We start from the raw sequence: 22560 nt of genomic DNA, 5'->3' as shown, positions 1-22560 counted from the left end.
AATCGCTAAAATGCAGCTTCTGTGGCTGGGGGCCCAGCTGTCCAAACGACGGGCTGCCTTGAGGCCGTTACAGAAGCATTACAAAGTAGTTTGGAAACAGTTTATTTTTCAGATTCCAAATCAAGCGGGGGTTTCAAAGTCCCTTTTCACTGTATGATCAAAAAAAGTAGAAATTGAAGCTGGTGTTTATATGGAGACTGGTTTATGCTCTCGGAGCTGAGAATACAGGTTTCTTCTGCTCAGAGGCTGATAGTTGCATAACTCATACCTTATATCACATCAAATTGAAAAGCTTATCAGTGGTTGCACGTGATCGTGTATTTCCTTGTTGGCTTAGTTCTCGCCTGGTGTTGTGAATCTCTGTGCAAAGGGCTCTCAGGTAAGAGGAGTGAGGTCTCATCTCATGTGCAGAAGAGAAGTGAGAGGGAGTTGATGTGGGCATTTAATAAAAATAAAGCCCAAAACCTCAGCCTTCTTTTTGACAAGCTTATTAGTATTTCTATTTCTGTTGTTATTTATGCTACTTGCTTCTTGTTACTTGCTTCTCTGACTTGAAGATGGATCACAGACTGATTTTGCAATGGAAAGAACTAAATCAAGAATGTCATTCTGAGCGAAGTCAGAAATTCCTGAAAAGAGTGGAAATACGTTGTTTTGCTTGCTGCTGGAGCTTTGAGAGTGAATTGCAATGCCTACAAAATGTGCATAGAGAACGCAGTTGGAATGCAAAGCACCAGTAAATGACTGCTTGTACATAGCGAAGTAATGCACTTGAAAACAAAGTACCTGCAGCATTTCTTTTTATCTGCCTTCAGAGAGATCTGAAATCTGCAGATAGCTTTATCTGATAGTCATGGGTGGCGCTGATACCATCTCTGAGCTCCTCCCTGGGTGAAAACCTCTTTAAAGATTTTTCAAAATGTGTGTCATTTAGAAATAGCATATAGCCCATTGAATTCAATTTTACCATTTTGGTTTGTTCACGTTTTGCTGCCGTTTGTATCCCATTTTCAAACAACGTGGCCCATAGGGAAGCGTTTTCATACCATGGGATGAAGGCCAGACCCCAGCCTGACTCGTGAAGGGCTTCACTTTGTCTAAGTGAAGTCAGAGGATCCTTCTTGGAGTGAGTCCTGTCTCTCCATCGGTGTTTTCCAAGCATTGTTCTGCCCAAAACCTGAGTGACTGGGTAAGGTATTGTTCTGGAGGGCTAAGCTTGGTTTTTTTAGTTCTGGAGTCTTACTAATGCAAGCTAAGGCTTTTATTGCTCTGCCTGGAATAACAGATGCAAGCTTGAAATTAGATTTAATACGTGGTAGCGCTTCCAAAAAATTCCCCTAATAAAACAAATGTGAAAGAAAGGATATAAACTATTAGTCCACTGTATACTTGGCTGATCAGCTTTAATCCTTGATTATGGAGGAAACAGCCTGAAAATATTTATCAAACCTTCTGAACTGTTAAATGAAAAGGAATTTTTACAACAGCCACAAAAGATATCTAGAATCCTAGATGTTTTTCTAAACAGCAATTTGATAGCGTGCTGCCTCCTTCAGACATTGTCTCAAATACCAATATTGCCTTTTTTTAACAAGGCCACATTAAAATGCCTCATTAAGTAAAACCAAACTTTTTTCAGCTATATTTTATTTTGTATGTTCCCCTAATTTTCACTGTGAACTGGTGAAAGGATCGTCCGTAACAGAGCTAGAAACTGAAACCAAAAATCCTCAGCCCCAGTTGTCCCATCTTATTTATCCCATTACTCATCTGAAAGTCATTTCCCCATGGAATTTGTTGAACTTCAGGTCTTTTTTAAAAATAGGAGTCAGTGGTATGTGATTTTGTGTGTGTAATCAAAAATGGGGCACTTCGTGCTGAACTACTGAACTGAGAAAAGTCGAACTCAACATGGAAGAAAGTTCCCGTTGGTGTTATTTGTGGAAAAGATTGTGTGGCGAGGGGCTGCTTGGCTGCAGAAGTCACGTCCGCTGGTGCCGAAATGCCAGATAAGTTGTTATTTGGTTGGAATCTGAGATGATGTTTTGAGGTTCTATTTAAAAAACAAGTGTTCTTTGCGTTACAGGGCTGTGTGGAAGTATAAGGTAGGATAGTATCTGTTCCCAGCTTCCACGAGAGTTGGTATGTTTTTCTTAATGCCCCGATGCCAGGATTTAGTCTTATACACAAATCCTGTCTGTCCTTTTACAAAGCAAACAAACCCAGAATGGAAAAAAGCGCTCCTCCCAGTTACAGAGAAGTCAAATGAAAATGTGATGATGCCCTTGTACTGTAAAGGTTGAGAAAAAAAAAAAAAACCCACGCCAAACCCAAGGCAAATTATAAAAACAAAGTGAAATAGATTTATTGGTTTATAGAACCGAATGATTTCTGGAGCACTGACTCATGATGTCTGAATGCTTGGGCTTGCCAAAAGCCATGAGCTGAAATGTGACCGCAGTTGGCTTGGGCCATATATGGGAAATTTCCTCTTTGTGACAAAGGTGGGGAATCCAGGAGATGCGGGTCCTTAAAGTTTGAAGCTTTCATTACCTAGCACCTCTCCGTCTCTGAATCTCCTCGGTGTTCCCCTTCACCTCCGTAACCACAAACACTGGGCAAGGTGGGTGCTGGGTTTGTTGAGTTTCAGGTTGAATAACGCCCAGATTTCAGTCTGCACCGTTTTGGGGTTACTAGTGCTGCTTGTTCTGCAGAGATTGAGGCTGGAAGGAGCAGAGGCATGGCAGCTGGACTAGGGCAGCGGTAAAACAAGGAGTTTAGGATCCTGCAGCCCTAGAACCAGACGCTGGAGGTGGTTGGAAATGGACTGTCTCCCATCCGTCCCGTAGATGTTATCAGCAGTTCATGCTCGTCCTGCTGCCAAACGCCGGGTGGTAAGGCTTGAACTTCCCCTCAGTCTTCAAGCTCTTATCCAGGGCTGCACGTAAGGGATGCTGAATTTCAAATGCTTCAGTGCTAAATAGAGATTGGCACAAAAACGATAGTTACTGTATGGAAGTGCTTCCAGAGTGTGACTTCAAAGCCTCTCTCCAGCTTTCACCTGTGCTGACTCACTGCAGGTGCGGGTGGGGTACTTCTCCTTGGCCACAGGTGAGGTGACTAAGCCATAAAGTGACTTCGATTCCAGTATCTTTTATTGTGTTGGTAACAGAACTGGTATTCAGGTTTGTTCCTTTTCAGTGCTGGATTCAATATCCCGGACCTTTATTTAACTGCTGACAAACTCTCAAGTATTTCTACCATCTGGGAGAAGAGAGCTTTCCGCACCGTTTCCGATGTGACGATGTGCTGCTCTTTGGCCGTGTCTACTGAAGGAGATGATATGCAGTTGCATTTAGTTCTATTTCAGCACCTAGTTTGGATTAGAATTCAGATGAATTTGGAGTAGGCATAGCTACGCAATGAGTCTGCAGCGTCTGTACTTGTTAGGATGTGCCTCAATTATATACATCCAGATCTTTTTCAGTCTCGCCAAATAAAAATGAGCTTTTTTCCAGGCTACAGTTAAATAGGTTAGAGGTTGCCTCCCAGTCTGCACAGATCTTTGTTGCGTGCAGTTTCACTGCAGCATCATCGATGTGAGCGTGTGCTTTTCCATCATGTGAATTCCGTGGGGTTTCGGTTGATTTTCTGCTGACAGCTCCTGAAATAAGAAGGGGGTGAAGAGTAGGCTTTGTGAGGAATTTTGAGGCTATCTTTTGATTTTGGGGGGGAGGAGATATAGAAGTTTAGAGTCTGAAAATAAACCCGAAGCTTGGCATGAAAAGTAATTTACGGGATTTCCAACTGGTGTTGTAGTTTATCAGCAAACACTCTTGATTCTGGGTGTCTGGGAGACAGCGATAGTGCGGAGCCTTTACAGTGTTAGTGCCAACTGCAGTCCCAATTTCAGACAAACCCAATGTAATTCTGACTGCTGGTACTGTACTACCTCCAGCGCAAGCTCAGCTGTTGGATGAATAATATATCAAGACTTCAGATTGTGCTTCTGACTGTCTCTGTTTTGGGAGCAGCTGTTCCATCTCTCTGGACCCTTGCCCTTGGCACACCAGGTGGGATGGGGAGTTCCTGTGCACGTAGCTGCAGTTTGGGGCCAGGTGCCTCCTGTTGGCTGTGTCTGTAGATTGTGAGGAGCTGTGTCTGGGATAAAGCCTGTCTTTCTCCTCCATTTAACTGCCCCCATACGCTTGTGCTTCACTCCAAGGATGAGCTGTTGCAGAATATGTAATTTATCAGGTTGGAGAGAAAGCTCCTGTCCCAATGAAACGAGATGGCAGCTCTCATCATAGGCCTCCTGGGCCAAGGATTTCCATGGAAATGGCTGGATCTCTTTTTATTTGAAATGGGAACTCTAGTGATATGATAAAAATACAAATTGACATCCTTTCTCCTCCCCTTTTTTCTCCAGCTCCCTGCATTCCCCCCAGTTAGAGGCAGAGTATCACTACAGCCACCCAGCAGCCGTTACCTTCCTCCGTGGTGAAACCAAGGCTGCTCAGGGCTGTTCCCCTGATGCCCGGGTTAAACGGTGGAGCTGCTCCTGCTTGTTTGTAATATCTGAACCCTGGAGTCATTTAGTTCATAGCAGATTTTTGCAGCACAGCAGAAACTTAGTTTGAACAACTTTCTATTCTGGGCAATGTAAAATTTGCAAAGAGAGTGAGGTATTTGTAGCGTTACGAGGAGGAAGACTCCCTGGAAAGCTCACATCGTGCCTTTGGGGACCGTTGCTGGCTTTCAGGAGGCACAGATCCAGCTAACCTCCCCCGGCTGTTGCCGTGTGGCTGTCGCAGAGCAGTCTGGGTGGGTGTTGAGATGAAGTCTGGAGAGGATGGCATGATGAGCTCCTGTGAATACAGCTGGGTGAGGAAGCTATGCAGTTATTTAAATTTTCAGGTTTTCATTTAGCAATTTATTGCTACATATTCCAATTACAATTCTAGCAGCTATCCACTGCTTGAAAAAACCAGCTGGCTGAAAGTAAATCCAAGGAAGACTTGTGATGTTGTGAATGAACAGAGAAAATAATTTGGAGCGCAAGCCAGCACTGACCTCTTTCCCCATAGTGAAAAGGACGGATTGAAAGGGTACGGGATCGTCCAGCGCTCTTGGGCTGCTTATTGCTAACCTTTTGGCAGAGCTTCCACTTTCACTGCCACTTCTGTGTGTGGGACAAAGGACAGAGACACACAGGCACCCAGGTGGGATGCTAGGAAGGTGGGAATGGTAACAACCATTCTGGAATCTTCCCTCTCTTTCTGACTTTTTTGATGCTATATATTACAGCTGACTTAAATTTTTTCTTGCTGATGAGTACCATATGAGTGTGCAAGAGTGCACTGGATTTTTTTTTTTAATTGTTTTTCAGCATAGCAGGAGAGTGGAAGGGAGATAGACTATTTGAGGTCACAGCACATGAGTTGGGAAGAGGTATGGGACTAAGGAATTAAGATGGACTGGGTAAGATAAATAATTTTCTAAAACCAGTCACATGATTTCATTAATCACGTTGTTTTGTTTTGTGTTAACTTGGTGGAAGAATGTCACTGACTTGCGAAGGAAAAAGGCTGTTGTTGAATTTCCATCTTGGCAGGCGTCTAGAGACCTAATTACAGTTAATAGCGAGAAGAACTTTTTATCTAAATATTTTTCAATATATAAAGTGCAATTTTGGGTCAAAATAAACAGTTTATATTGAAATAATACACACCCCAGGTACCCAGTTCCTTTTAAAACAAAATAGGATTTCCAAGCTTCTCATGTTAAAATTGGGGAAAAATTGTTCAATTTTACAGAGGAGAGAGAAAGCGGGCAGGTGTTGAGTTTGCAATTCAGGTGCAAGGCTGGGAGACAGGTGAGAGGGTTTCTGCTTCTGCCTTTGGGATGAGCTTCCCATGCAACACTGTAGAAGTCACACAGCTTTCTACAATAATTTTCTCAATTTTAAACTGAAGATTGCAGTTCTCTGGTTTCAAATTGGTGCTTGAAGCTTAGCTCCTTTGTGCTTTTAAGGGTGTCGGTGGGATCTGCTGATGGGCCAAGGTGTGAATCTGCCAAACGCATCAGCAAGTGCTGCTGAGAGTAAGTTTGCAAATTACTTGTAATTTACCATGCTGTAAACACTGATAAAGCTGCAAAATGCTCCTAGAATGCCCACTGTACTTCTTCATGTGTTTGAGAACTCTAATTCTTACCTTTCTTCTAAGCAACTTTTCTAAGGTCTTACCTTGCAAAAGGTTTGCTCCCCTGTAAACCAGGTTATAGCGGTAGGAAAGGATCGCTGTCTGCATGGTGGTTTCCTCTGTACCCTACAGCTAGGAAGTCACTTCGGTACTTCTCTCGGCACTAATTGAAGGTGATAGCATTTCCCTGACTGTCTCTGTGCTCCACTCCTCTGGCCCCATTCCAGCTTTTTCCTGCGCTGCTCTGCACCCTGCCCCGACGGGCTGCGCTGTTTACTTTCTGCTCTGTGGTAAATGGATGTCACTTCCTTGATTAAAATGCTGGTGCACAGCCAAATTCTCTTCCTCTGGGCTCGCACGCTCGGAGAAGCAGTGCACCTAGTAAGCCCGCATGTGCTGTTCAGTCCAGTTGTGCTCCTCGATCCAGCTCCCGGCTGGACCCGCTGGGTTGTCCTGTCTCCGGAGATGCCTGGCGCCCGCGCGTAGAGGCTTTTGAAGGCACCTCTGCGGTGGTGAAGCACAGCTGTGGCTGTGTCCTGCTGGATTAAAGAGGGTTTGAAGATGGATTACCAGAAGGCTCAGTCTGAACTATAAGCCACAGACTGTCGGCGTCCGATGGGGAAGGTCTAGGCAGCGTACGGGGTGCCAGGGCAGCTTGCTCTGCCCATCGGAAGCAGCCAGCAGACGTGAGCGTGCGGATGCGGTTGAGTGCAGCTGCTCGCCCTGATGTGCCCGGCAGCGTAGGCGCTCTCGGATGCACAGACGCCTGACCCAAGGCACGGCAGGAACTAACCCGGACACCCGGTTCTGACTGCGCTCCGTGCACACTGACCTGAATGCTCTGTCCTCTGCCTTCCTTGCTGGGCAGCTTTGCGCCTGAAAAATTTTAGACTGACATCAGCGTTGCTGATCAGACTGGTGAGCAATCCTATATTTGTCTTTATAAAGATTATTGGTATTGCATACTTAGATGATTAGAGATGTGAAATGTCTCCAGACATTTTGAAGGCACAGAACAAAATGGAAAAATGTCTCCTCCCTCCAAAACAAAATTTCAGTCTCTCTTCCCCCCGAGCACTCCTGTTTCTAGCTGTGGCACAGTGCTGATATTTATGCACTAATTTTTTTTAGGATGTCACCTTGGGCACACATGAACTAGTACCTTTACTTATAAACACATTTTTTCTATCCCTAGGTAAAAACCTTACGTGTTGTATGTAGCAAATGAGATTTCCATGCCAAGGCTGGTCCCCACTCTTCATCTTGGGCTTCGTCCTGGTCAGGACACCACCTCTGCAAAGGTCACGCTCAGCCTGGCAGCCTGCCTCCTTCCCTCGTGCCTCCTGCGAACGGCCGAGTTGCTGACTTTCCCACCTGTCCCAACATATGGTTGCTCCAATTTATCATAATTCAGGTCTGGGTGCCTGGGACACAGGCTGATAAAAATAATCCTTCATGCATAAATGGCATTAGAGCAGATTATTCGATAGCTCTGTTGCCAAGTAAATACTAATTTTTGACCAATCAAGCTGTGAGTTCAGTTCGTAAGTGGTAGGTTATTAGTGAAACTAATTTTAGCAACGTGTTTCTTATCAGTGCAGGTTTATTTAAAAAAAGATTGTAACACTGAGCAACTGTATAATGCTATTAATGAGGAACCAAGATGGTTAACTCGTTAAATACTTAAACCATTGCAGAACAGCATTCATGAAAGTGGGTTCTGATGAATTTTGCAGGCGATACAGCATGGAATAATAATGCAAAAATCATAATTTTAAATATACTTTAGCAAGACTAATATTTTAAAGCCACGCTGCCCTGTCCTGGCTTTCCGAATAGATTTCGGTGATCGTCAAGCGACTAGAAATGGCAGAAAGGACTGTGTGTGGGAACAGCGTTAATCCCGGTCTTGGTGTATTGCCTTCGGAGCTGTCCTAGCAGTGAAGGTGGCTTTGCTGTTGTGGAGGCCACGCAGCGGGCAGCGGCTTGGACGTGCTCTGCTGTATAGCATCTGTACGTGAAGCACAGGGAGTTACTGGTTCTGCAGTTTGGCAGCTGGTGTTTGGCAAAGAGCGAGGGGAAGGTGGGGAGAGACACTTTGCAGTAATCTCCCGTAAACCTCTCAGAAATGGGAGAAGGCCATTCAGGGTCGTAGGGGGTTCTGAAAGGTGGTAAGAGAGTCATCGAGGAGGATGGCCTGGCGATGGATGAGGTGGAAGGAGGAGCTGGATGGTTCAGGAAGCTAGCAGGAAAGCAGCTCATTGTGGTGAATAGAATCTTCTTCTAAATTGGAAGGTGTGAGAACAGCTGATAGAGCTCATGAGCAAACGTGATTGTAGGAAAGCACGCCCCAGCAAAGCTGCTCTTTGTCTTGCATCTCGCTCCCTTTTTGGCACCCCTCTCCATTCGCAGCAGCCTCAGGGGTCGACAGCCCTGGTGTTCCAGTGGTTGAAGAGCTCTCGGGAGGAGGAGGAGTACTTGTTGCTGTGGCTTCTCCTCATGTGAGAGCAAAACCAGCTGCCCGTGGGAGCTCAGTTCCTTCTCATCCCTTCACTTAAGTGTCTCATTGGTGCTGCTCCATTCCAGCCCTCCGATTCCTGAGCAGTCAAGAAAAGGAGAGGCCAGATGCAGTCATCAAGAGCTTTATTATACAGAGCCAAAAGTTCAATGACTCTAAGAGATGTTCCTTTGGTTGTTCTAGTCCCTTATTGGTTTTGCTCTTAGGAAAATCAAGGGAAATTTTATATTCCAACATAAACCAGAGTTTCCTGTGCAGCCAAAGCCTACCCTTTGATAGAACTCCACAGGGCGTGTGGAATAAATTCTGTATGTAGACAGCGATCTCTGATTCTCCAGCCAGCAAGGTTAAGGCATTAATATTGCATATATAGTGAGAGCCTGAGTTCAAATGCTTCTTAAAATGAAGACAAAGTATAAAAATCCAGGCTTGCATTATGAATACCATCTTCAACGGTGTATGGGAGGAAAGCTTTGACATCACTGGTATTTCCTCCGGAATTAAATCATGCTTGCAAATGTATATAAAACTGATGGTCATGCGTAGAACGTGTTAATGACCAGGTGGTGAAATGAATTTCACTCTTCCGTTTAAAATCAGTGAAGGGTGTGATGGCATTCACAGCTTCGTAGTGGGGGAAAAAAAAGACTGTCAGAGCATGGCAGTGTACTAGCACTGCTTTGCCCGCAGACCACGGCAGGCAACTCCCTGCCTCATACAATATCTATTTGATTTATTCTGGCTTTTCCTTAAGGAGACTCAAGAAAGAAGATAAAACAATTCCCCTTCCCAAAACCAAGCCCAGCGTGATGATGCCCTGTGCGTGGATGTGTTTGCAGGTCCAAGATCGTGTAATCTCGCATCTGAAGCTCCTTCTCCCTTTGCTCTTGCAGACGCTCCCAGCACAACACACCGTTACGATTTAGGGCAGGTACTTCTTGGCTGCCAGAAGTCATCTGTTGAGTGCCTGCCGTAGAGGTTTCAATTTCCCAAAATCATGCTCAGCCGCATAGTTCAAAGTTCTTTTCTGTGGCTCCCGTTGGCCAGTATGAGCGTCACGTCCAAGGACGATGAGGACGGCAGATATCAGCAATGCCTGTAGCGTTAGTCATGCCAGTAAGTCAACAGCTTGTATTCAAGAAGTTGCTTGAGAATTCCATGTAGCAGCCAGCGCATGTTCCAGCTATCAGCAGTATAATTCTTGCTTTTCAGCCGTCATAGTCTCCCGGGAATGTGGAAATGGTAGCAGACATCAACAAAATGAGTTGGGGCAATGTTGGTTGAGATGCAGAGCGTGACGGCCACTGTCTTGGCAGAGGTGGAGCCCTTTGTGAGCTCCTCTTCTGGCACTTGGAGCAGCCTGACCTGCAGGCTGTGGCATTCCCCGGGTGCTGTCCCCAACCTGGCCCTGTGTTGAGAGGCGGTGGCTGCTGGCTGGCGGGGAGCTCTCGGTGTGCCTGGAGGAGGATCCCGCTTTGCCTAGGAGCCGACAGCGGCACCAAAGCTGCGCGGGCGCCCGGAGGAGCTGGTAGTGAAGTGAGAGCTGGTTGTTTCTGCGTGGCTATTGACCGTCGGCACAAAGCGGCGCTCAGGGAAGCATCTTTGGCAATGTAAATGCTGTATGTAGACAAGCCCTACGTTAAACTTACACCCCTGTGTAGACGTCCTTAAGTAATTAAAACCTGACGTACGCTGGTGAGGGCTGAAGTAGTGAGCCTGTGTTGCGGGGGTGGCTGTTGTGTTGCCACGTGCTCCTTTCTCTTAAAGATGGGAGATGTATTTGGAAAAAAGATTCAGATCAGAGGGCTGTCCTGGTTATTGGTTGTTTGTTTATGGACGTTTCCCTTCCATGCTGTTGTAGATGAGCACGATTAAGGTTCTTCTAAAGCAGCATCTGAGCCTTTTGTCAGTCTTCTGGTTCCCTGGCCATGCCACACAACTGTGCTCCAGCTGAATGCTGAGTTCTGTCCGGTGTTATCTCGGTTTGTGCACTCCCTTGTGTTTTTCTTCCCAGTGTTTGACATGTTGCAATGTTCCAGAGTGAATTAGAGGGCCGTCTATTCTAGAAAAACAAAGTTTTTGGGGCAGGCAGTAGCATTTGTGTATTCTCTTATCGTGGGTGGCCTTCAGTCTGCAGGGGGCCTTGAACCAGGAGAAGAACTGCCTGCGGACGCGGTTTTCCACTGCTGCGGAGGCTGTGAATACTTGTTTCACGGCGCAGCTTTCGCGTTGTTTATATTTGCAATTCCTAGGAACAAATTAAACCTCCAAACAGCAGAGTTCAAAACAGAAATTCCGTGTTTGTGCAATAGAAAGGATGTGTTAACTTCTGAGTAGGGCTGATGGCTTGAAAATTAATGTGCAGAAAGACAATCATTGTTTCTCTCATGTCTGATATCTGCAGTATGTGTTTTGATTGCAGCGCAGAGCTAATGGATGATGATACGTTATTTCTGTTCCTGCAGCGCGTCTCTCCGTGTATTTACTAAGATCGAGTTGCCAGTCTAAGTGCAATTCACACTACAGCATCGTGAGCATCAGTTACGCTAAGAATTGTTTATCATGTCATGAATCTGTAAGTTTTCACTTAACCATGAAAAGCTGCTGAGCCTGCAGGGTAGAGCTCGTTGGCGAGCTCCCCGTTGGGGATTTTGAAAGGCGTGTGTCCGCTGCAGCGACAGCAGGAACTCTGACAAGCCAAATTCAGCTGGATTTCGAAAGGATTAAAGATGCCCCTAAAGCTACAGATGCTGGAACAGCACCAAACTGCAAAAGCTTCCCAAATCAAGTACATCACCCCAAAAGACTTCACACAGCTTAAAAAAAAAAAAAAAAAAAAAAAATCAACGGAACAGTTTGTTCGTATATTAGACCAGAAAACCTGCAGGACTCATACCAGCCCCTTTCCCATTGGAGTCTGGAGTTCTGCACTGGCAATACTGGCTGAGGCGAAAGAATTGAGTTGGCTGTGTAGCTGAGAGATGTTTTATTTCCAGAAGTTTATAAAATCAAGCAGTGCAACACTATCAGCGATGGACCTGATTTTTAAGACCTAAAAGAAACCCAGTCCAGGAACTACAGCATGAATGAGAGAGGAGGCAATTTGTATTCTGTGTGCCAGCAAGGGGTGACACACGGTGTGTGCTCTGGAAACTGAATGCCCAGATGAATTCAGGTTTCTTGGTGAACGCCCCCAAGCAAGGTTACAGCAATGTGTTTCTGGAATCCTTCTGCATAGGTGGTCTTAGGAGGCTCCAAAACTGCATTTTGCATGGGACTGGTAGGATTTTCGGTGTGTGTGTGTGTATCTGTCTCATTATTTGGCTTGCAAAAAAAAAAAAAAGAAAAAAGAAAAAAAAGCAAGTGATTATGTGTCTCACAAGCAATGGTTTTCCCACGTAAGTTACCAGAAGCGAATATTTGATTTTTAAGCTACTGACATTTACTTGCTGTGTGATGGTTTAGCCTGTAACGCTGCAAACTCGGTTGAGAACTGGCTTATGTTAAATCAGTGGCTCTGCTATCCTTGTCTTTTATTTTGTCTTTTTATATTTGTAGCTGTAAATCTGTAGAGGGATTTAGAATAAAATTGAAGAATAAGCCATCTACGATCTTGCTGCTGATTTTATTTAAATAATGTATGAGACAGAATTTGAGTTTCTGTTTGCTTTTCCCAATGCACAAAAAACAAAGTCGGCGTATTACGGCTTACGTGGAGCAGAGGCAGCCTGTTATGGCCAGCTGGATCATGGAGTCTCAGACAGCCAACTGGAGCATGAATTTTATCTTATCTTTGCTGTAGTATCTTAACTCTAAGAAATTCCAGTACTAACTCTCCAAACTTTATTTGTTCTGCCTCACAAAAGGCGTACCGTGCCGGACGAGGTGTGTGGTTCTCGCATGTGCTTGTACGTTAGAGGAAAGATCAAAACTGAACAAACACACAGTCAGAAATGAACTGCTGGTGGGAAACGTAAATACGCGTTCTGTGCTTCCTTCTCGCTCTAGCTGATGGGTTGTTTCCCATGTCGTTGCTCATGTGTGTCTTTTCCCCTTTCAGTTACTATGTGGGCAAGCTGTTGTAACTGGTTTTGCCTGGATGGGTCACCCGAAGAGATGCAGCCGCCGCCGCAGCATGGAGCCAGAGCCCAGGCGTATTCCAACCCCGGGTACAGCTCCTTCCCCTCGCCCACGGCGTCCGAACAGAGCTGCAAGGCCTGCGGGGTGCACTTCGACAGCTCCTCCAGGAAGGTGGGTCGCAAACGTCTTCTCTGGCACTGCTGGCTTGGTTCAGCTTGGCTGCAGGATGCCAGCTGGCTGCCACTTAATCACAAAGAGCCAATTTGAAGAGAAACAGATGTGCATGAGAAGCCTCCGATCTGAATCCCATTTTTCCTAATATCTTCTAAAATATACGTTGTAGTACGAGCTGTCTTTAAAGCAGTGTCTGCAGTACTGCTCCAGTCATGGGAAAACACACTGACTGATGGGGCTGGGGAAAGCTCTGCTGGGCAAATTGTAGAGGATCTGCTAAAGCAATTGAAGACGTTTCTGCCCTGAGCAGACTTCCCTGTTTTCCTGCTGGCGCTGGCTGTCAGTGGAACTGGGGCAGCGGAGTACAATGTGTGCTTGTGTCCCGGCTGCTCCCATTCAGCGCAGACGGGCAATGAAAACGAGTTTGAGGTTTATATTCTGTCTTGTGAAGGGGGCCTCCTAAACCTTCCTTCCACCTTCCTTCTGCCACCACAGCCACTGAGCAGTGATCGCTGGGGCTGACTTGAGCGGGATGGCTGCGGGTGGCAAAGCTTCAACAGCTGCGGGAAGGTCTGCTGGAGCATCCGGCGGCCCTGGGTCTCCAGAAAGGGAGTGAATACGTCACTTATACCACACCGACGTGGTTGTAAGCCATATTAATTCTTTAATTCTGTTGATATGGACCAAGAAGTCTATGAAATCTCACTTTGTTGAAATGAGAGCATGGAAAACTCTGCATTCTGTCCAGAAGAGGCAGTACGTTTGCACTCCAGTGTCCAGCTCATGTTTATAATGAAATACAGGAGATAAATATTGCTTCCTTCCACACTGGTGACCACGAGGATAACCAAGATTGCTTTAAAAAACCCCAAAATCAACCAACCAAGAAAACCCCCAAAAGCAGAATGATGGTATCTGAAGTACTTGATCTATTATCATAACTGTAGTTTAATTTTCATATAACGTGGCACCTGCTAGAAGGATTTTGGGAGGGGGCATCTGAATGGAGCATGTGCTGGTAAGATGCTTTGAAGTAACTGTTGGCGCATCTTTAAAGGATGTAAAATTTAATCGTGGTAGCAAAAATCTCTGAGTTGTTTTGGTGTTTTCCTTCTCTTAGATGACTTTTTTGATCTTGAGTTTTCTGCAGCAAACCAATTTCACTAAATCTTTTAAATTTAAAACAAGTATTCTTCATTGCCCTCTCTGCTGGCAGGAAGCTGGGGCAGGCACTCCTGGTGTGTGCATCAGGTTGTTTTCCTTCGTCCCCCATTTTCTGGTTTCGGTGCCTTGTTTGGCTGACATTTTCAGGAAGATGCTTTTCTTTGCATACTTAGAGAAAAAGCTCCTGGCAAGCTAGGGTGTAAGATTAAAAAAAAAAACCCTGAACAACAGTAGCTGTAGTGAAAGCTTGAATGTTGGCATTTCTTCATTTTATCCTGCAGGCAGTGAAGAGCCAAGTGTGTCAAAGCCCCATCCTGGTATCTCTGGGAGACTAGCAAACAACCAGAGCAGCTTCCAGTCCGGCCAGGCTCTGATTTAAAGTCCTTCGCTCCAGTTGGACCGTTCTCTGATTGTGCTGCCAGTTAGTGAGCATCATTCAGAAGTGATCTGACCTTTCAGTAACGAGTTTTAATTTACAACAACCTTTGAAACTAATCGTTCTGAAGAGAGCGGTGTCTTCAATCATTGCCCTTTCTGTCAGAGTTCAACAGATATATTGAAGCTGTAAAAGCTGCTTAATACCGAGATGTGGCAGACAGCTTCCCTGCGTGTTTAAATACTTGATGCTCAGATACAGGCTGGGGAATTTTTTTTCTCTGAAGATGAATCCTAGCGGTGAGCTGATAAGCCAGAGACAAGCCCGGTTTTATTTTGACTTCTCCAATGTATCACTTGATAACTAAGGCAGACTTCTGTCATTACTGTTAATAACTTGCAAAAACCACGTTGGATAATGCTGCTCTTGTTCTGCGCTCACTTACGTGATGTCTGAACACGTCAGTGCTCCAGGAGGGGTTTTTTGGCTGGAGGGCCCTTGGCCATGCAGTGGTTCCCTTTGGAGCCAGTCTGGCACCTGCAGAGCACAGAGGGGGGGCTTCCCCTGCAGAGTAAACCTGGGTTGGTTGGATTTTGGGTTTATTTTTACCCCCCATTCTTCTTGCTGCTCTCCTGTCAGAGACGGGTGATTGAGAGAGGCGACAGTGGTGTCAGGGGGGTTATTTGCCGTTGCTCTGCCTTGGCGGCATGTTGGTTCCCCTGCTCCAGGCACAGCCGGCCGTTCCCGTCTCTGCCCTGAAGGGTTCCCGGGAAACGGGATTGCTCCCGCAGTCGTAGCATCAAAAAAAGTCAGTTACATGCGAATATTTTTGTAGCAAGCAAGTTAAGGAAAACTCTCAGAACTGGATGGTCTGTGGCGATGGCCCTTACTGTCTCGCTTTGTGCTGGATGAAAGTCACCTTCACTGGGCAGGTCTCCGGGCAGCAGTTTTGGGATGAGGTTTCAAGTTTGCAGGACCAGAGATTCTCTCCATGGTAGAAATTGTCATGTCTTAAAACGCCCAGGCAGGAAACTGGGATTCTTTCCAGTAACTGTCACTGTAGGTCTGTTACCGGATCTGTGGGTGTAACTGTGTGTGGGGCGAGGGGCTGCCAGGCTGGAAGGGGTAAGCAAGTACTGTATTTACACCTTTTAGAACAGGAGAAACATTTTCCTTGAACTGGGAAGTCAAAAATGCTCTTTAATCACTGGAAGCAATTAATGAAACAATTTTTTGGTCTCTGAGTTTCTATTTGTTGCTTCTCTAACTCTGCGTATGCGTTTTTCCGTGCACAGCTCTGAAGGCTCAGGATGCCAGGATTTCATAGGGATGCTTGTCTTCTCTGAGCCTGTGAACTGGCATTTTTAACCAGCACTGAAATCAGTTCTTTCTTCCCTCAGGACTCTTTAAAAAGCGCGTTAAGGCGGCTGTTCTGCTGCTATTCCTATTGGAAAATGTTGAATTTGACTTTCCAAAGTGTTGAACAGTCAAGTTTTGGCAGAAGTCAACATGGACTGCGAGTGTTTGGAACTTCTGAAAATTGAGCCCTGAGTGATGAGACCAGAACTGTATAAAATATAAACATTGAACAACAGAATTTAATCTGTCAAGTTTTTAAACATCTGGGGCCTGATATTTCCGAAACTTCCAACACTTTCTGTCTAGCACCTAACTGGCACACAGGGTACATTTTATTTTCAAAATCATCTGGCTATTTTAGCTGCATAAAGAAATGTTGAATTCTTTGATGTCTGTCAGATGTCTGTGTTTTCCTTTTCCTCTTACAGTGAAAAAAAGATTCATTTAGGGATTGCAGCAAATTGGAGGGCCTGATATTTCCGAAACTTCCAACACTTTCTGTCTAGCACCTAACTGGCACACAGGGTACATTTTATTTTCAAAATCATCTGGCTATTTTAGCTGCATAAAGAAATGTTGAATTCTTTGATGTCTGTCAGATGTCTGTGTTTTCCTTTTCCTCTTACAGTGAAAAAAAGATTCATTTAGGGATTGCAGCAAATTGGAGGAAAAAAGGGGGGGGGGTGTCAGTCATTTATAGCAAGTGGTAAATTTATGAAACAGAGCAATGTTTTTAAGTAGTTTGTTCCAGTGCTGGAGCTCTGTTAATGCACAGTTAATGTTAATGCATTGTTTTCTGAAGCAAGGCACCAGCAGCTGTCATTTACTGGGAAGTCTGCTGCCTCTCAGGTATCTCCTGATTTCATCTGTGGCTTAAACTGGATGAACAGATCTGGGATGAGGTGCAGAGAACTCCTGTCATTTGAGGGAATTGTTTAAGAATCCAGTATTTCATCTCGAGTCAATGGAGTGGAAATAGTGCTTTTCTAGGAACTGTGAAGAATCTAGTGATCTGCTCCTGGGGTCGATCCTTCTCCTCATCTAGGAACATGAATAACATACTTGGCACTTTTTCATAAATGAGCAGGTTTTATACGCTTTCACAGAGGCTGTTATTTACTTTGGCTTCCAGACAGAAGGGGAGCAGCGCCCGCGGTCATTGTGCACCACGGTCGCAGGTCACGGTGGATCGGTTTGATTCTGTTCCCTTCTCTTTACCAGCACATCTGCTTGGACTGTAAAAAGAATTTTTGTACGTCCTGCTCCAACCAGCCCGAAGGTGGTCCCCTCCTCTGCCACCTGTGCCAGCGGTTCCGAGCCACAGCTTTTCAGCGGGAAGAGCTGATAAAGATGAAGGTGAAGGACCTGCGAGACTATTTGGCACTCCGTGAGATTTCCACAGAGTTGTGTCGTGAAAAGGAGGACCTGGTGTTTCTGATTCTTGGCCAGCAGCCTGTAATTAACCAGGAAGATCAGATAAGAACAAATCCATTTAATCCTAGTGCCTCTGGACAGCAGGACTTTGTGATTCTCCCACCAACCAGCACAGCATCTTCTACCTCACGTGATGCATCTCCCGTGGCTGCAGACCCCATCTCAAGTTCACTAGCTCAGGTACATCAACAGGTACGGTCTCTAGCCAGAAGCATCTTTTGCAAACGCGTTCATCTTTATTTTTGGATTAACTACTAAGATGTTGCATGAGGTTTTCCAGGTAGATAAAAAAGTTTTATATTAAAGCTGCCTGCTTAAAAAGCAAGGATGGATTCTGTTTAGAACAGATGACAAAATACTTCAGTTGCATTTTATACATTCTCTTCTGGGGTTTGTTTTTAATTTTGAAGTGAGGACCTCACGCTTTCTTACAGAATAATTAGTAAAGTGAGTTATTTTACTCTGTCTTGTGTAAAACTGTGAGTTGCAGTTGCCAACATTGATGTGCTATTCCCTTCCTACACTAGTGGAATTTAACTTGCTGGGCAGTGCTGAATATGTTGAACGTTCAGAGAACAACATCACTGCTTTGAGATGTGTTTTCCCTGCTGCTCTGGCCCACACTTGCCATCACTGGATACTCCTGTGCCCGCTTCCTTCGGTACTCGATGCCTGTGTTGGTGCACAGACCGATCTGGTGTGTTGATGACTTTCTGGCAGTTATACGTAGGTGTTAGATGAACTGGTTATTATTGTTCTTTAATTCATGTGCAAGACAGTGAGCAGCGTTTAGAGCAGTTTAACTGAACTGAAACTGATGAGAGGGATGATTGCAAGGTGGGGGAGCTGTTTTAGTGTCTTCTGCACTCAGAAGACAAAACCCGCGTCTGTTGTTAGGTCTCAGTGTATGATGAACCTTGCAGTTCTAATGAACCTTGTCAGGGCACTGGAGCTTAATTATTTTTTATTGACTTTGCTTTGTTTGTCTTTCTGTTACCTGCTCTGGGAAGTTTACTCAGTGTTTGACATCTGCTCCTAGTCCTGTTACAGAGCTAAGGTGTGTATTCAGGTCCCTGTGGACCAGAGCTGTGAAGGTGTGTATCTGCTCCCTCACATCTAGGACAAAAGAAGAGTTTTCCTGGGAGGACATTTTTTACAAATCATTAAAAGGCCTTTTCACTCTCTGCCTTTCTGCATATCACCATTCCAGTTTTTACCACCAGACTCAGCTGTTGTCTTCCCTCCCTGCTCCATGATACATTTCAGCTTCTTGCCTCTACTTGCACAACATCCTGCTACAGTCCAGGCTCTCTCATCGTTATTATTCCTCTGTTTTGTAAATATTAACAAGTCACCACTTATCTAAGCGGGATGGTAACATGACCAGTAGGGAAAGCACAGAGGGGAATGACAGCTGCTGAGTTACAGCTAGAATTACACTGCAGTTCCTTTACTTTCATTAAGCACTCAATGCAACGGCCCCTTCCCACTCTCCAGCTTTGTTGCTGCTGGTCCTTCACTTGGTGTCTCCCACGTGTCCAGCCCAGCACCCAGCCCAGGAGCTGGTTCTGTGTGGTTACTGTGAAGATGACCTGTGGGCTCTGAGCTGTGTCCCAGAGCAGTCTTGTGCCGAGCCTGGCACTGGCACCGGTGCCATCAGCGCTGTGACATCACACCACGGCCCACAGCAACGCTTCACTGAAGGATTGCATGTGTACACCTGCATAAATTTGGTCTCCTCCTGACCCAGCCTCCCAAGAACATCATGTGGGATCTGGCTGTACAAGTACTCTAGCAGGTTTTAAATAAATGGGGTTTTAAAGGTGCTGCACTTGAGTTTCAAAAAGTTTTACTTGTTTGGTTTTTTTGTAAGAGCTGCACAGGAGATACCTTCTGCGAGTGTGCTCACTTCTACCTCGTGCCGCAGCTCATCCTTCCAGCGGGCAGGGTTTGCAGCTGTGCTCAGCTGTGGAGCTCGTTCCCCTTTGGACATGCAGATGCCCCGTTGGTGAAAGCTTTGTTTCCTCTTCCAGGCAAATGGTTACGTGCCTCCGAGCCACGGCGGTATGACAGGAGTTGAGAATGCAGCAGAAGCGCCAGCAGAGGAGGAGACACAGGTCTGTGTGTCCAGACATTAGATGACGAGGAATGCCAGGCTTTCTAGGCTGTATTTGCTACCACAGAATCATCACTGCTAAACAGTAACTCAGACTGAGCACTGGCAGACCCCACTGACCCCTTTCTTTGGCATCATTGTCCTCCCCATATAGAAAGAAGCGGTGTCACTTGGACACTATAATAGAAATTATTTATTTCCATCCTAGGACTTGTGCTTGTGATAGATGGAGGAGTTCACAGAGTAATCAGTTATATGTACACATCCAAACGTGAATTCCTGCTAGTGCACACGTTGAAAGTTGATTTAAATGGTAGTGCTTGGTGTTGAGGGCAAGAATCATCCCATCTTTGCTCCCTTTCAGTCTACTGACTCGGAAGATAACCTGGTGCTGGGGAGGAAGGCTTCTCTTTCCGATCTAACAAGCATCGGAGACATCAATGCACTCTCTGTGCGACAGCTGAAGGAAATTCTCGCTCGCAACTTTGTCAACTACAAAGGCTGCTGTGAAAAGTGGGAGCTGCTAGAGAGGGTGACTCGTCTTTATAAAGAGAAAGACCAGCAACATCTAGGTAAGAAATGTAGCAAACGTGGGCCCGTTTTCCAGGTTTTCCTTTTCTACAGACAATTGCAGAAGGAAATAGAACTTATATTTCTGTTTCGTGCCAGTGAGGAGAAAGGAGGGAGTGTTGTGCACGTGAGAGTGAAAGTAGCTAAACTCTAGTCACTGCTGCTTGTAGTTGTCTAAGAGGAGAGCATTATGGTGGCTCTGGAGAGGGACTTTTCTGTAGTAGCAACAAACGAGAACTATGCACCCTTCATCTCGGGAGTCTGTACAGCTGTGGCTGGCCCCTGCGTCCCCCAGAGCAGCTGATGCGGGACCAGGCGGATGACTGGAAGGCTTTTGATCCTTGTCTCTTCATCACTGGTGCCTGTGCGTGTGTCTCAGCTGTGCTCAACAATATTGGTGAGATTGTGCAACACCAAAGGGACTGGCACAAGAGGTGACTGAAAGTGGATTTCTAGGAAGGCAAACACTGCATAAATTCCAAGGCTGTCTTAAAAATTGAGGAATCCCTTCAGATAGTTGCTTATCTTTGTGAAGCATTAGCTATTGTGTAAGCTCAGTAAAAGAGAGAGTTTTTTGCCAGTTAAAGAACCTCTCCTGAGCAGAGAATCGGCTTGAACCCCTGCATGGGGATTACCAAAAAGCAGCTTGGGTTTTACGTCCCTTCAAGGCTTTCATCTCCTGTTTAATAGTACCGCATGAGTAATTTTTTCCCCCTATTTCTTATTCTCACCAAATAACTTTATTTTCTTATGTTGCAGTTTCTGACACTGACGATCAGACCGGTAAGTGACATTCTTAATGTTGCTTCATTCACCTCATTGCCAAGGATGTCAGTGGTATTTGTGTTTCCATCACACAGAAAATACCGTGTAAAACTTTCTGCTCCTCGCTGGTTGCTGGCGCAGATACATCCATGTTAGGTAGATACAAGGGGAATTTTTTTCAGACCTTCCGTGTGCAGCACATTAGGAAGCCCTCTGATAAAGACAACTCGCAGATTGCACAGAACTCATGCAAACCCTGGTCTCTTGTTTACTCAGGTGGTGCTGGGCTCCCTGGCATGGAGGACAACCTCTGCAAAATCTGCATGGACTCACCCATTGACTGTGTCCTGCTAGAATGCGGCCACATGGTCACTTGCACCAAGTGTGGGAAGCGGATGAGCGAGTGCCCCATATGCAGGCAGTACGTGATAAGGGCTGTCCACGTCTTTAAGTCCTAAGCATGTGTAAGGAGGACTGGGGATGCCTTAAAGCCTCATCTGCTCTTAGAGAAACAGTCAAAATCGCTGCAAATAGTTAGGTCAGAGATTAGCATATGGACCCCACGGGAAGCTGGAAGTGAGGGATGGACGAAGCCTGGGGAAAATCGTTCTTGCTCAAGCCCAGCTGTGCTCTTCCCACTATAGTGCTTTACACCACAGTGCCTGGACTCCTTGGACCTTATTGCCAGCTGCAGACACAGCAATCGTTAGCAACCTACATTCTGGAATAACTTGATCCACTAGTGTTGGGGTTAGACGGATGCTTGGCTTTCCACCACAAAGATCAGATTCGGAGGCTTCATATTTTCCCCTGAATAATAAACAAAAGTGGACTGGGGTCTCAAAAAGTGACATTTGTTTTGTGGTTTTGGTTACACACCCAGCAACAACTTTATTTTCAAAGAATTAAATTTTACTGTGCTTTTTTTTTTTTTTAATTTAATGTTAAATTCTTATGCTTGCAGGCCAGGCAGACTGCCTCAGATTTCCATATTCAGAGTAAGCATAATTGTAGCATAGTGCAAGTGTGGAAAAATGTATAATTTTATTTGAAGATGGACTTTGTATTATTGAAAAGTGTAAGGGGAGTGAGACTGTGAAACATACAGCCTTACCTTGTGTGGTGGTGGTTTTCTGTTTACATGCCAGCAAGAGAGAGATTTCTAGTTTGACTGTTGCTGATTCCTTATACGCCAGCAATCGTTTCAAAACTGAACTGACTTCACTTGATTAAAGAGCTACGAATGTAAGGCTTGAGTCTTTTAGAGTGTTTAGTGTGGGAAACACACAGCTAAGGAGTAGTCAGGAGTCCATTGCTACGCAATCACATTTAACTACAGGTGACTTTTTCTTTTTAGAAGGGAGACATGAGAGAAAGCAAACTGTCTCCCTCGAATCAGTGAAATGAGTGATCATCCTTGCAGGTGCCTCTGTTTACTAATGAGCTTCCCCCTTATCCTCCCCTTCCCAGTCCTGTTATGTTCAGACTGCTCTTCAAAAACCATTTATTCTGTACTTTCTGCTTGTGAGGGTGGATAAGAGGTTGATAGTTGCAAGCCCTTACAGCTGTCCTCATCAACAAACAGCGTGTTCATTTGGAAGCCTTCTTGCTAGAGAAAATTGTAACTGTTTCCCTCAGGTGCAAGCATTCAGTCCACCACAGCTAAGCTTCAGAATCTTGATGCCTTAACTTTTCAGCCACCATGGGATTGTATACTCATTTCAAGTCACTTGTGAAGTTAAATACCTTCTGCTGCAGGTTTTCCCTGTCTAGTTTTCCCCTTTAAGGGGAGGTGATCGCT

At 45.3% G+C, this 22560-nt stretch overlaps 1 protein-coding gene across 1 annotated transcript; it reads left to right on the top strand.

The window, feature by feature from the left end:
• Nucleotides 1-12784: 12784 nt before the first annotated feature.
• Nucleotides 12785-21430, top strand: RFFL (ring finger and FYVE-like domain containing E3 ubiquitin protein ligase). The gene is made up of 6 exons (XM_010084377.1): nt 12785-12972; nt 17096-17500; nt 19342-19425; nt 19789-19996; nt 20754-20777; nt 21036-21430. The coding sequence occupies exons 1-6, from the start codon at nt 12787-12789 to the stop codon at nt 21215-21217; spliced, it is 1089 nt and encodes a 362-aa protein (XP_010082679.1). The 5' UTR covers nt 12785-12786; the 3' UTR covers nt 21218-21430.
• Nucleotides 21431-22560: the final 1130 nt, after the last annotated feature.

Source organism: Pterocles gutturalis, unplaced genomic scaffold (assembly GCF_000699245.1).
Source record: "Pterocles gutturalis isolate BGI_N339 unplaced genomic scaffold, ASM69924v1 scaffold46260, whole genome shotgun sequence".
Classification (NCBI taxonomy): domain Eukaryota; kingdom Metazoa; phylum Chordata; class Aves; order Pterocliformes; family Pteroclidae; genus Pterocles; species Pterocles gutturalis.
Note: the sequence above shows the minus strand (reverse complement) of the source record. Positions and strands in the feature narration are given on the sequence as shown.

Bases quoted from the DNA above. Each gene is read 5' to 3' on its own strand.
- RFFL (XM_010084377.1), top strand. From the start codon at position 12,787: ATGTGGGCAAGCTGTTGTAACTGGTTTTGCCTGGATGGGTCACCCGAA. The intron at 12,973-17,095 runs GTGGGTCGCAAA...TCTCTTTACCAG, and splicing joins TCGACAGCTCCTCCAGGAAG to CACATCTGCTTGGACTGTAA. The intron at 19,997-20,753 runs GTAAGAAATGTA...CTTATGTTGCAG, and splicing joins GAAAGACCAGCAACATCTAG to TTTCTGACACTGACGATCAG.